The sequence below is a fragment of the Urtica dioica genome, chromosome 8, assembly GCF_054948205.1.
Source record: "Urtica dioica subsp. dioica isolate 48M chromosome 8, U.dioica_male_clone48M_v1_H2, whole genome shotgun sequence".
Classification (NCBI taxonomy): domain Eukaryota; kingdom Viridiplantae; phylum Streptophyta; class Magnoliopsida; order Rosales; family Urticaceae; genus Urtica; species Urtica dioica.
The window spans coordinates 36187683-36200863 of NC_142763.1; the positions used below are offsets into that span (position 1 = coordinate 36187683).

At 35.3% G+C, this 13181-nt stretch overlaps 1 protein-coding gene across 1 annotated transcript; it reads left to right on the forward strand.

Annotated features, from left to right (window-relative positions):
* The first annotated feature begins 713 nt into the window (after positions 1-713).
* On the forward strand, positions 714-3039 carry LOC149389562 (SNARE-like superfamily protein). The gene is made up of 5 exons (XM_089621781.1): positions 714-968; positions 1123-1219; positions 1738-1816; positions 1896-1977; positions 2611-3039. The coding sequence occupies exons 1-5, from the start codon at positions 936-938 to the stop codon at positions 2749-2751; spliced, it is 432 nt and encodes a 143-aa protein (XP_089477907.1). The 5' UTR covers positions 714-935; the 3' UTR covers positions 2752-3039.
* Positions 3040-13181: the final 10142 nt, after the last annotated feature.

The following is a 13181-nucleotide window of genomic DNA, read 5'->3' on the forward strand; positions in this document are numbered from 1 at the left end:
ACATTAGCGAAATTTTTAACATCCGGATGAGTATCCGGTGCGACATGTCGCACCTAATATGGGCTTAGGTGCGATTTTTAGGTGCGACATGTCGCACCTAATACCCTTCAGCACCCAATATGCTAATTTGTAGTAGTGGCGGCGGCGTGAAATGGATTGGCGGCGATCGGCGGCGCGAAATGGATCGGTGGTGTGAAATAGACGAAGATGAGATGAAGTTTAGGTTTAGGTTTTGGGAAAATTGAGTTTTGCTCTTATATATGATTGTAATTTAGGTAGTGAAATATTAATTAGGCTATTCACTTAATTTATTCAAACTTGGGCTATTCTCCTAATATTGGTGAGTTGATTGGGCTAGTATGCTCACTCTCCCATACTTCATGTTTAATATTTATTTTTCAGTAAAATTACAATACTATTCATGACATATTTTTCAAGAGATGAGTTATGTCGATACAAGTTAACAGAATGAGCTACTCGTTATATTGTAAGATTTCAGGTCCTCTGATGCACGTTTTCATTTATTATGGGGTAAATCATTATACACCATAGAGTTGAGGGGGCAATAATATAATTTATCCAAATTTATAACACAATTATTAATTTTATAATATAATTTCGTCATTTTAATTAAACGAAATGTCCAAACTCACTCGACATTTTTTTAAATTAAAGATTAAACTCGTCACTCGAACATGTCTCATTTTGCCTGTAAAATGACCTTCAATGTCCAGAATCCAGATCTACTAACGACAATTTCTTCGCCGTCGTTTTTCTAGTCCATCCTGAGCGAGTACACAAACAGTTCCGTCAACTCGCTCCTCTGATTCCTTAAAAAAAAAAAATAAATAAATAAAACTAGCTCCTCTGAAATTCTGAATCAAAAGCCTTCCTCGAGATTTTTACTGAACTGATAATCGAAGGAGGAGAAGAAGATGATCGTCTGCGTTGCTGTCGTTGGTCATCAGGTAATCCCTCGCAAGTTCGTAAATGTTTTCTTTGGTCAATTCCAATCTAGCAATCCATGCAAGGATTAAAAAAAAAACGGTAACTTAAAACTTTTGAGATCTTGTTTCGACGAAATCGAACGGTTTATTATTTATTTTTATTTTTTTTGCACAGAACAATCCGCTATACATCCAGAGCTTCACGGACTCCGATGACGCCTTGAAGCTTCATCACATCGTTCATTGCTCTCTTGATGTCGTCGACGAGCGAGGTAATTTCGTTTGGGCCTATATATTTGGCTTTGGAATTGAGGTTGTAGGTTTTAGCTAATTTGTTTCAGAATTGCAGATCGAAATTGAAAGAAATGATCTCATTGCTTTGCTTTCTCTTACACCATCAGCTAGTATATTGGAATTTTGCAATGTTTGCTTTTATATATCTGTATGAAGTTAGGGGTTTTGCTCTTTTTATTTCAGAATTGAAGATCTTGTTATGATTGAAATTGAAAGAAATGATCTCATTGCTTTGCTTTCTCTTAAACCGGTAGCTACTATATAGGAATTTTGCAATGTTTGCTTTTATATATGTGTATGAAATTATAGGTTTGGCTCTTTTTATTTCAGAATTGAAGATCTTGTTATGATTGAAATTGAAAGAAATGATCTCATTGCTTTGGTTTCTCTTATACCTCTACATGACTGTATAGAATGTCTGCAATGCTTGCCTTTTATTTTAGTTTTTATATACATGTATGTACAGTTTTGTGAAATATCTTTTACGTGGGTTTAGTGAACAATCCCAAAAAATCTGGACCCACATTGAACGAGACGTTTTTGGGTCTCCTATATCCAACTGAAAATTACAAAGTGTAAGCTTCCCTTCATTTGTTTATTTTCCATCCCTTGATGTGGATCTAAATTTGATAGTTAGTCGATTTTGTGTCTTAGGTATGGCTACTTAACCAACACAAAGGTGAAGTTCATTTTGGTGACAACAGATTTAGATGTCAGAGACGCCGATGTTAGGAATGTGAGTTTTTTATGTTGCTAGTGATTACATTGTTTTGATTGCATAAAAACTTATTGTAGGCTCTAGTTAATGTACTGGAAACTTGTGAATATGAATTACGAATTCTTTTGGGTTAGCTTGGTATAAAAAGAAATTTTTTTCTAATCCATGTAGTTGAAAGTTTGATAAGGATGCGATTCATGATCAGGATCACAGCATTCAGCATATGAATCTATAGTGTTTTTTTTTGTTACTTTTGACCAGTTGCTTTGATATTAAATAAGACGAGCATTACCAAAGAAAAGGTATGATAAGTAAGAGGAGGCTCTTATGAAACCGTAGAATTTTTTATTTTCATGTTGTAACCACAATCGCTTCCCATCTGGTAGTCTTGTGTTCCTAATATACAACTTAAATTTCTGGAAGCGATATGTTTAAGTTACCATCATATTAGCTGTAACCATCGCATAAAAAGAGCTTCAAGGTCTCAAGTTATCTTCATGCATTTCCGCAACCAAATTCCTATCTGATCGATTTTTTTTTGGTGCTGTTGTACATAACTACAGGCCTGATACATAAAGAAAGTTTGTAGTGAGACTTGACATTTATTCATTTTGCCTTCTTTTTTTCTTTCTTTCTTTCTGAATGACGTAGTTTTTCCGGAGATTCCATGCTGCTTATGTAGATGCGGTTTCGAACCCGTTTCACGTGCCAGGTAAAAAGATAACCTCCAAATCTTTTGCTGAAACGGTCAGTACCATCGTGAAGTCATTTGGGTTGAGTTCTGCTGGCTGAACAGAGCCACAGTCGAGTTGAATTTTGTTCCGGTGTTTTCCTTTTGTTGATGATGATGATGTGTTCTGTTAAAGATATAGCTCAATAGAGACTGGACGCACTGACGTTTATGAACAAGTAACTTCACCTTTGTTTTACATTTAAGCTATTTACTTTGTAGAGCAAATTGGCTTTATAGAGCTAATCAGCTCTAAAAAAATTGTGTGCCAAATGAAAACTTGTTGGGTCGTTATTGGATGATGTTGATACGTGAAATCCCCTTAAGCAAAGAAGAGTATTAGCTTACCATTAGGGGAGTTTCTTGCTTAAATTGATGTAGCTAGAGAATCATAGGGGGCAGATGACGCCAAAATGGTATTGACTTGATCATTAAAGTTGCTCTAAAAGTAAAGAAATATCGTAATTGGATCTCTTATGTAAAAAATATCTAAAACCGGACCTTTGGCTATTAGTCGGATAAAAATACCCCTGAAATAAATAAAATTCTTTTAAGTTATTTTTTAAGCATCGTAAACCATCTCAAACTGTGTTATACCATCTTAAACCATCACAAACTATATTCTAAGACGGCTTGTGATGGTTTAAGATGGTTTGTGATGACTTAAGGTTGTAAGATGGTTTGCGATGATTTAAGATTGTTTGAATGATTTAAGATGACTTGAGAGAATTATATTGATTTCAGGGACATTTTTGTCCAAAAAATGGCGAAAAGTCTAATGTTAGATATTTTTTACATAGGAGGTCAAATCACGAGATTTCTTTACTTTTTAGGTCTAAAATATGAAATTTCTTATCTACAAAGTCTAGTCGAGCTACAACTGAATTTATTTACATTGCCTTGCTGAAAGAGGGCCGCGATGTGTTTCCTCTTATAAGTTGTGCAAGTTTTTTTCTTTGAAGAGATCGTTAGCTGAAGATGTTCGAGATTTAGCTTAAACAAACAAAACAAAGTTAAAATGATAATAATCGAACGGAATAATCATCGGTGACAAAGTTGCTAAATTTTTATCACGCGAGGTCTTAATCGTCCATGTTACATTATAGTTCTCGACAAATAAGCCTAAAGTGTGTTCGTTAATGGCAACGTAGAAATACCGTATATTCATTTGTCTTTGCCCGGAAGTGCCGAGAACACTCCTCTATTAGGAGCGAAGTAAAAAAAAAAGGGCTCCATGCGTCATATTCTTTTTTACAAGTCAAAGTTGAACTAGGTCGAGGACCGTGGGCTCGAGTCTTTGCTCTTTGGCAAGGACAATCAATCCAATCCTCACAAAATTAGGGCACATTAGGTAATGGTAATTTTCATAACGTCTATGTATTCAAGCAACAGTCAAGGAACATAAAACCTAGGCCCACACTTCTAAAAAAATATTCGTAAATACAATAAAAATTTGGCACTATAGTTGATGAGTCTTAACCTAGAGGAGGTAGAGCCAATGAGGACTCTTATTTTGAGGGTCATTCACCCTTAAAATGAGGGTTAAACGCCCTATACTGCAATAGAGGCCCTCAAATTTATCTTTAAAAATTTCTCTATATTACATATTAGTCCTTAATATTTAATAATATTCAAATTTATCTTTAAAAAGTTCTCTATATTACATATTAGTCCTTAATATTTAATAATATTAAACATTGTTATACTTTCATAAATAATAATAATAAAACATACACAGTATAGGGTTACATTCTAATAAAACATACATGAAAACATAAATACACATATATAATAACTAAACATACATTAAAAATTTAAAATTACACACAAATAATAATAAAATGAATATAATTTTTTTTTTTGGGTTTTTAATGTATTTAATATTGTGCTCTTCTTGTATTAAGATATGTCTGAGGTCTGTGATTCTGTCGAGGAGCCGAACATTGCCCTAGCTGTCAAATTTTTCTGAGCTCTGTGATTATGCCGACGAGCCAGACACTGCACTAGTTGTCAAATTTGAGTTGTTAGAGAATGTGTCTGACGAGCCCACCACTGCAGCGTTCAATCAACCTAAGTCATTTTTCGATGATCCGTTCGATAGTGTCGATGTTGCCGGCGTAGTCGACGACGAGGAATAGTCGAGTCGGTCAACAAGGAACCTTCCAACATCACGGAGTGGGATAATAAATACCCGCGAATTGAATAGTCATTAATGCCCCCCCCCCCCCCCCCCCCCCCCCCCCCCCCCCCCCCCCCCAATTTTGTTTTGTACTTTTTACCCACTTTTCATTTTATGTTTACAATTTTTTATCCTTAAAATTTATAAATTAACCCTTCCTGAATTGTTATTTACAAATTAGCCTCCCTAAAGTGAAATCCTGGCTTCGTCCCTGGTGTTATCCCTTCAATTTTTTCCTTTCATAAGCGATGTGGTACTGCTATAAACTTTAATATCATGTAATATCTAGTACACATTATTCAAACCCATTGTATATATATGCATTATATATGTATGTATATATATATATATATATATATTATGAGAACATGATATAATTAGAGAAATTTTATATTCTAAACATCAAAAGTAAAGAAATTTCATAATTGGATCTCCTATGTCAAAAATATCTAAAACTAAATTTTTGGTCATTTTTTGAAAAACAATGCGCCTGAAATCAACAAAATTTTCTTAAGCCATCACAATCAATATTAAAACCATCTTATATCATCTTAAACCATCTTAAATCATCATAAAACATCATAAACCATTTTATAACCTTAAGTCATAACAAACTATCTTAAACCGTCTGAAAATTGTATATGCAAAACATCTTAGGGTGAAGCGGGTATATAGCCAAATAGAACTTAAGCTTTTGCAAAATAGCCATAGTTTGTCAACTATAAGCAAACTAGCCAACTTAATCTAGGTTGGATTAAATTTAATCCCAACGAACTATAAAGACAGAATGTAAGGTTTATGATGGCTGGATTAAAATTAATCGAGGCAGGATTAAATTTAATGACAATCTGGAAATCCAACAGATCTGAAGCAGAACCGAAACGTGGATCTGAGGTCATCGGTCACTGCCCGAAGCTTGTAACCACGCCCAACTCTGGCGGCGAAACGCCTCTGCAAGCGGCGGCGAGGACCGGCGAAGCCGAGATGGTCGGGCTCATCTTGGCGGCGAGCGATGACGTGGAGGACAGCGGGGCGATGCTGCGGGCCCGCGTTGCTGACGCACGCGACACGGCCCTGCACGTGGCGGTCCGGCACGGCTTCTCCGCCGTGGCTGAGCTGCTTCTTGGGCGCCACATGGTGGCGAGGCCTCCCATGGACTCGCCGAAGAGGAAGGCCGGTAGAGAGGCATAATCAGCGCTCCGGCGAGTTTCGAGGAAGAAGGAGAGCGACGCGGCGGCGACGGCGTCCATGTCGCCGAGGTAGCCGCGGATTCCGTCGGAGCGGCCGTGGCCGAGGAGATCGGCGGCGAAGACGGCGTAGCCCCAGCGGGCGATGGAGATGCAGATCTTCTGGAAGAGCCAGGATGTGTCGGACAGAATAGAACTAAATTTAATCGCATATTCCTAACGTGTTTTTGAGAAATGGCTATTTTACCAAACAAATGAAACTATGGCTATTTTGCAAAAGCCATAGTTTGGGATTGGCTAGTTCATACCATTTTTCCAACATCTTAAACCATCACGATATTTTAAGATGGTTTAAGATGCTCTACGATGGTTTAAGATGATTTAAGAAATATTTATTGATTTCAATGGCATTTTTGTCTAAAAAAGATAAAAAAGTCCAATTTTAGATATTTTTGATATAAGAGGTTCAATCACAATATTTTTATTACTTTTGAGCTCTATGAAATTTCCCTTTTCATTTTCCACTGGGTTTTCTTTAAATTTTCCAAATTCAAACCAAGGTTCGAAATGCCGTTTTTTATGCCATTTCAAGACTCTCGATTTACGGAAAATCGACACGCCGACGGAAAATCGAACGGAAAAAATGTGAAAATGGGCAAATGAAATGCCGTTTTCAAATGTCGTTTTCGATGGAAAACCGACATGCCGATGGAAAACCGAACGGAAATCATGTTGCAAAATAAACTCATAGAAAAATACTTGTAAATATAGTCCAAATTTAAAACACTACAAATTATACATATCAACCACATATATTTCACACTTAAAGTCGCACCACAAAATATTTAAAAGATGGAAATAATAAGTATTCAATTTTTAAACATAAAAAATATATGATATTTAAGATTTAATAATATCTATATATGTATTACGTATTGGTATTTATTTCTTTTGAGTTTTTTTTTTATATAAATTCTATATACTAAAAAACTTAATTTTTTTTGTATAATACTTTAATTTTCAAAGTATACATTGACGGATAGCATTTAGCTAATAACACAAAGGATATTTAACAATTTGGTCTAATCTTTTATTCAAATTAAAATTATTTATCAAACACAACTAAATTATAAATGAAAAAAATGATGTAAATATAATTTGGTCTAATCTTTTATTCAAATTAAAATTATTTAATAAACCCAACGAAATTATAAATTAATATTTTATTTTTCATATATAATAATAATATATATATATATATATATATATATATTTGTAAAAAGAGGTTTAGAAAAATGATATTAAAAAATTGATCAAATATATATACATATATAAGGGAAGGTCAAAAGGGAGAAGTTGAAAATCTGACAACCGTTCATTATATATATATATATATATATATATATATATATATATATATATATATATTATACATACATGCCATCATTTTTTTTTTTGAAGAATGCATGCCATCATTTTTTAATATAACATTTTACGTGGTGTTGATATATAAGATATTAATAATAGCAAAAAATGAGCCAAGGAATAAAAAGAAAATGAAAAAGAATAAAAAAAAAGTACTCAGTTGTTTTTTTTTTCTTTTCACCCGATTTTACCCCCTCCTCTCTCTTCTCATTTCTCTCTACTCATTTCTGTCTCTTGTTTTAGACTTCACACACCTTTCCGGCGATTTTCTTTTTCCCCTGAAGGTTCCGAATAAGCGACGACAACGTGCGAGTTTTATTCTTTAATTACAATGAAAATTGTCGGCCGTTTTTTTTCCGAACGACGCGTCGTTGCGCCGATTTCCGACGACATCCGACGGTGAAACGATAAAATACGTCTTCGTCGGCCGTCAGTGCTCCGGCAGCGACTTTGCCGGCGAATTTCTCCGACGTTTGCAACCTTGATTCAAACAACAAAGATAAATAAAGTAATGGATTCTTATACATCTTTTGGCGAAAACTTTGCCGATTGAAAACTTTATAAATCCCCTTAGAGTTTTTTATTCCATAAATACCCTTAAACTTTATACATCTTTTGGCGAAAACTTTGCCGATTGAAAACTGCGAGCCAACTAGGTGGGTGGGCAAGTTTAATACCTTTGAGCTCGTGGGTTAGGGTAAAAAAGGCTCTAACGTGAGAAATGAAACTTTTATGGTTCCATAACTTATGGGTCTGTATTTTCATATTTCCATATTTTTAAAATTTTTGAAAATGTGAGTTTATAAAGGTGATATTAAGGGATTCTTTCTATAATACTTTTGTAGTTAAATGCCAATATATAAAATAATGAAAGAAAAAAATGTAAACTAAAGAAATTAAATCAGAAAATAAAAGAAAAACATGAATAACTAATTAGAAATTAATAAATATGATTAAAAACTTAAAAAATAATATGAGCATCAGAATTTAATTAAATAAAAAAAACAAAAAAATGAGAAATACAAATTTTCAACTGAAAAATACAATGGAGGCATTCAAACCCTAATTTTGAGGGTTTTTGGACCTCCCATGCACAAATCTAAACCTTTAAATTGATGTTTTCAATAATGCACCTTTATATTTGAGTGTGCACTATTTAGATTCTCAAAAATAATTGTTAAGTTATTTAATAGTCTTATTCTTTATATAAGTTGTTAAAATTGATCTTATTTTTTTTTTTGGTACATAAAGATAAAAAGATTTAAATTAGATCATCTTTAATATATTCAATTGATATATATACTAGTGGATGAATAAAAAAGATTCACATACTATAAGCCATATAAATTTAAATTAGCACAAACTATAATTGAAGAGTACAATATTTAATACAATATTCAACTTAAAAAATGTAATTTTCTTTAGTCTATCTTGTATTAAAATGTAACTTTATATTTTATAATTATTTGTATGCAATTTATATTTTAATCTATGTTTTATTAAGTGTCATTAAATATCCAATGGGAGTACCATTGAGGCTGATGTGACATTGACCAAAAAAGCATCTGCTGGTGATTTATGCATTGTTGGCATTATGGACCCCACTAAATATTGGGCATTGGTGCTTTGCTTGGCACTGATGTTTAGCCTCTTTCCCTTTTTTTAACGAAATTGATTTTTGTCCCGATTCACGATTAGTGACGATCCACTCACGTGTTGACACGTGGCAACGAACTGCCACGTGTCAACACGTGAGTGGATCGTCACTAATCGTGAATCGGGACAAATAGCATTGCTCTTTTTTTAAACATTTACATAATAAATTGTTGTACTTAAATAAAATAATAAAATATTAAGGTGAGTCCAAATTAAGTAACTTTTAAAAATGCCCAAAATTAGAGTTGTTTTTTTTTCTTCAAAAGTTGATCATGGTAATGCAGAGAGATGTTTAATTAAAACATATTTTATAAAATGATGTGTCAAAATCGGCATCCTCTAGCGCTGGAGATGCTCTTATGGACTCTGTAGGGGTATAGTGTAGCCCTATAAAACAATTTAACATTAGCCCGCCAAAGCCCAATAATCACCAGAGCCCATTTTCGCAAAACGACTAGAATAAATAAACGGCATTTTATAATTGGCTTTTATAAATTATCGTCGTACAAGTCTAAGAGGTCGATCGGGCCCAGTCCAAGTCCATTTACGACATCAACGTGACCAACAAGATCTTGACAAAGTCAAAGTCAGCATAGGAGATGCGTTCTCGCCCTGAAACCTGGAGAGTTGATGATTTCTACCGAGCCTATTCACGTAAGAGCGATGTGACAGAAGACGAGGCAATGAAGGATGAAGTCGCCAACACGTATCTCTAATGATTTGGCATCTCGTCGTAGTATGAATTCTCTTATTCAGAGAGAATTTGCACGTTACTTAATATTATCATCGCATATACTCTCTCTCTCAAATTTTATTATTGGGCTCGTCGATTGTGCTCATAATCGATCGAGCTCGACCAGTGTATTTGAAGTTGAATTTTCAATAAAGCCAGTTATTTTCTCATTTCATTTTTACATTTATTATTACATACTTAATACTCGTTTCTTCTACGAAACCTTTCTGGGCACAAATAAATTAAATCGCATCAAACACCAAATCTATATTATTTTCTTCGTGATTACTGAGGCACGAAATCAACAATTTGGCGTCGTCTGTGAGAAACAGATCAGGAAGACCAACCTCGAAAAAAAGTGAGCTAAGCTCGATATAAAAAAAATGTCCACTTTTCCAGGTCTCTACGAATCAGGTTCTGAGATCTTGCAAACATTAGGGCGACAACCGAGCGACTCCAATCCCACCCGCTACCGGTCGACATGCCGAAGTGGATGAGATCGCTGTTGATGGATCGATTCGGAGCACGTTTACGGCTGTGCAGACAGGCCGAGCTCTCCCTCCAGTCACATTCCTAGATTTCACGGGGATTCAGGTTACTGCGGCTTGTGAAATCGGTTCCTACCCAATCTTCCAGTTGGGGGCAACTACCCAGACCGCCGTAGGGTCTGCCTCTGGAGCTAGAATTGAAGGACTGCCTCCACCTCCGCCGGACAGACCTCCCTCTAAATCCCTTTCGTGCGGCCTCGATGAAGCCTCCCCAAGAAACCAATCGGGACCATCCACGCAGCCGGCTAGAGGACCGATCCAGATGGTGTCAAACCCGGTCGAAAAAACAACCATAACTCCAATGCTTAGGGGATATCAATTTCCCCTAGCTGGGGATCCCAACATGAACAATTCAAAAAATTTAAGGAGTCCATGGCGGTGGAGTTCAGGGCCGTCCATTCAAAGTTTCACAGTGCAACGAGCTAGGTGCCTGAAATCGACCGACTCGTCGCCAAAACAGGACGAACTCCTTTTACTAGAAAAATAACTGATGTGTTCATCGGAGATGCTAGAAAAGTCTGCCTCCCACGATATAGTCGCACATCTAATCCTAAAGCTTACATAACATCTTTCAGAAACGCAATGGGTCGAGCCCAGTTGAGGGAATACGAACGAGAGACGGGCTACGGCCAACTATTCGTTGAAAACCTCTTCGGATCCGCACTCGAATGGTTTTCCAGACTGGAGGAGCGTTCCATCGACAACTTCACACAGTTATCAAATGAGTCCACCACGGCAGACCTCTAGAGCATCCAACATGTAGAATCTGAGTTTTGAAATATTTCATGAGCCGATTTAAAGTCATCATGGGCAAAGTCTCAAGCATTGATAATGAATCCGCCTTAATAGCACTGAAAAACTAACTTTGGCACGAGTCAAGATTTCGTGTGGAAATGATCGTGAACTGTCCACTGACCATCGAGGATGCACTCCACCGAGCTTCGAACTTCGCTAAGGCTGAAGAAGAAGTAAGCTTACTGGCCAAGAAGCATACCGCAAACAAAAAATCCTAGGCTAGCCGTGCAAACGCCTGGACCCGGCTTGGAAACGAAGGAAATAATCTTAAGAAGAGAAGCTCCCAAATCAGGTTCCACAGACAAAAAAGCAAAACGCACCTCCTGGATTCATATTTAGCGTGAATGACGAAGTCAATGAAGAGAGGTTTCAAGGAAAAAAATGGACCCGAGATCCCGATGCATACCGCGACTTCCACAAAAGCAGTGGCCAGCTAATGAGATTGGTCAGGTTTCTCATGGAGGACGGGATAGTGGAGTAAAGATGAAAAAATAGTGGAGTAATAAAGATGAAAGAATAGTGGGGTACTTAATTATTTATAAATCTTATTTAAGAATAGTGGAGTAATTATTAATTATTTATAAATCTTATTTATAATAAAGATGAAAGAATAGTGGACTAATTAATTAATTATAATTCTTATTCAGTTCTAATGAGCAAACCATATTATTAATAATAAGGATAAATTTGCAATGTCTAGACCAAGGATTAAAATCTCGCGCGAGATGGTGGTATCTCGTGCGAGATCTCGCCTTTTGAAGTAGCGCGAGAGGGGTACATGAATAACTCGCGAAATGGTTCATTTCTCGCGAGATCTCGCGCATCTTCTCGCGGATCATTTCTCTCTCTCTTCCAATGTTAAAAAGTGAACAAAATTCGCCCATTTTTCCCCATTTTCCGCCAAAATTGACGAGAAATGCTCTTTGGATTTTTCACCCGTACGTCACCAAATCTTCCCCAAATCTCGCGCGAGACCACCGTTTTCCGTCGCTCAGATGTTAAATCTTTCCGTTTTCCGCGGATTCCGAGGGGTAAGTTTGAAATGTAATTAGATTTTGATTTTTTAGTATTATTCACTTGATTTGAAATGTTTTTTTTTAATAATCCGAATTTAAATGTTAATTGAATAATTACCTATTGTTTATGTTGATTTGAAATTTTTTATAATCCAATTTTAATGTTTATTGAATAATTACTTTTTATGTTTATTTGAAATGGGTTTTTTTAATCCGAATTTAAATCTTTATTTCGTTGATTTAGATGTCATTTCTAATTAGTTTGGTCTAAATTTAATTAATTTCTTGGTTATTGATTGCTTGGTTGATGTTATTCGTTATTGTTAATTTGATATGATTCTAAACGTTGTTCATTATTGTTAATATTTATAGATTTTGTTAATTCATATTTAATAGTTGAAGAATGAGTTTAAATCCGGCCCGAAAATATTGTACTCTCTATTATGTCTTTGTTTGTTTTCTTTATAGACTTTAGTGTGGCTTTATGTGAGAACTCTCTGTTATGTGTATTGTCTTGTAATTTTGTATTCCATTTAGAATTTTATGTGTGAAATGTTGACTATATTTAAATTTATCTTTGTGTATTCTAAATCATAATTAAAAAGTTATTCAAATACCCCGCGGAATACTTTTTTTTTTTTTTGCGATATATTCCGCGGAATGCGTTCATCAAGTACCCGCAGAATACCACAATACGATACAAGATACCTCCAAAATTAGAAGTGCGGTACAACCGCGAGATGCGAGATTTCAATCCTTGGTCTAGACAACTCACCTAAAAGTTCAGGAACTCTGAAAACAAGACTAAAATGCAATCGCATAGTAGTCCATTGACCATTTTCACTGAAAGATTTAAGGACTAAAATGACATGTCCATAATAGCTCTTCCACTGCCAAAGAATTAACATAATATCAATGGACAAGAAAAAAAAAAAGCAATTATGTAAAAACCC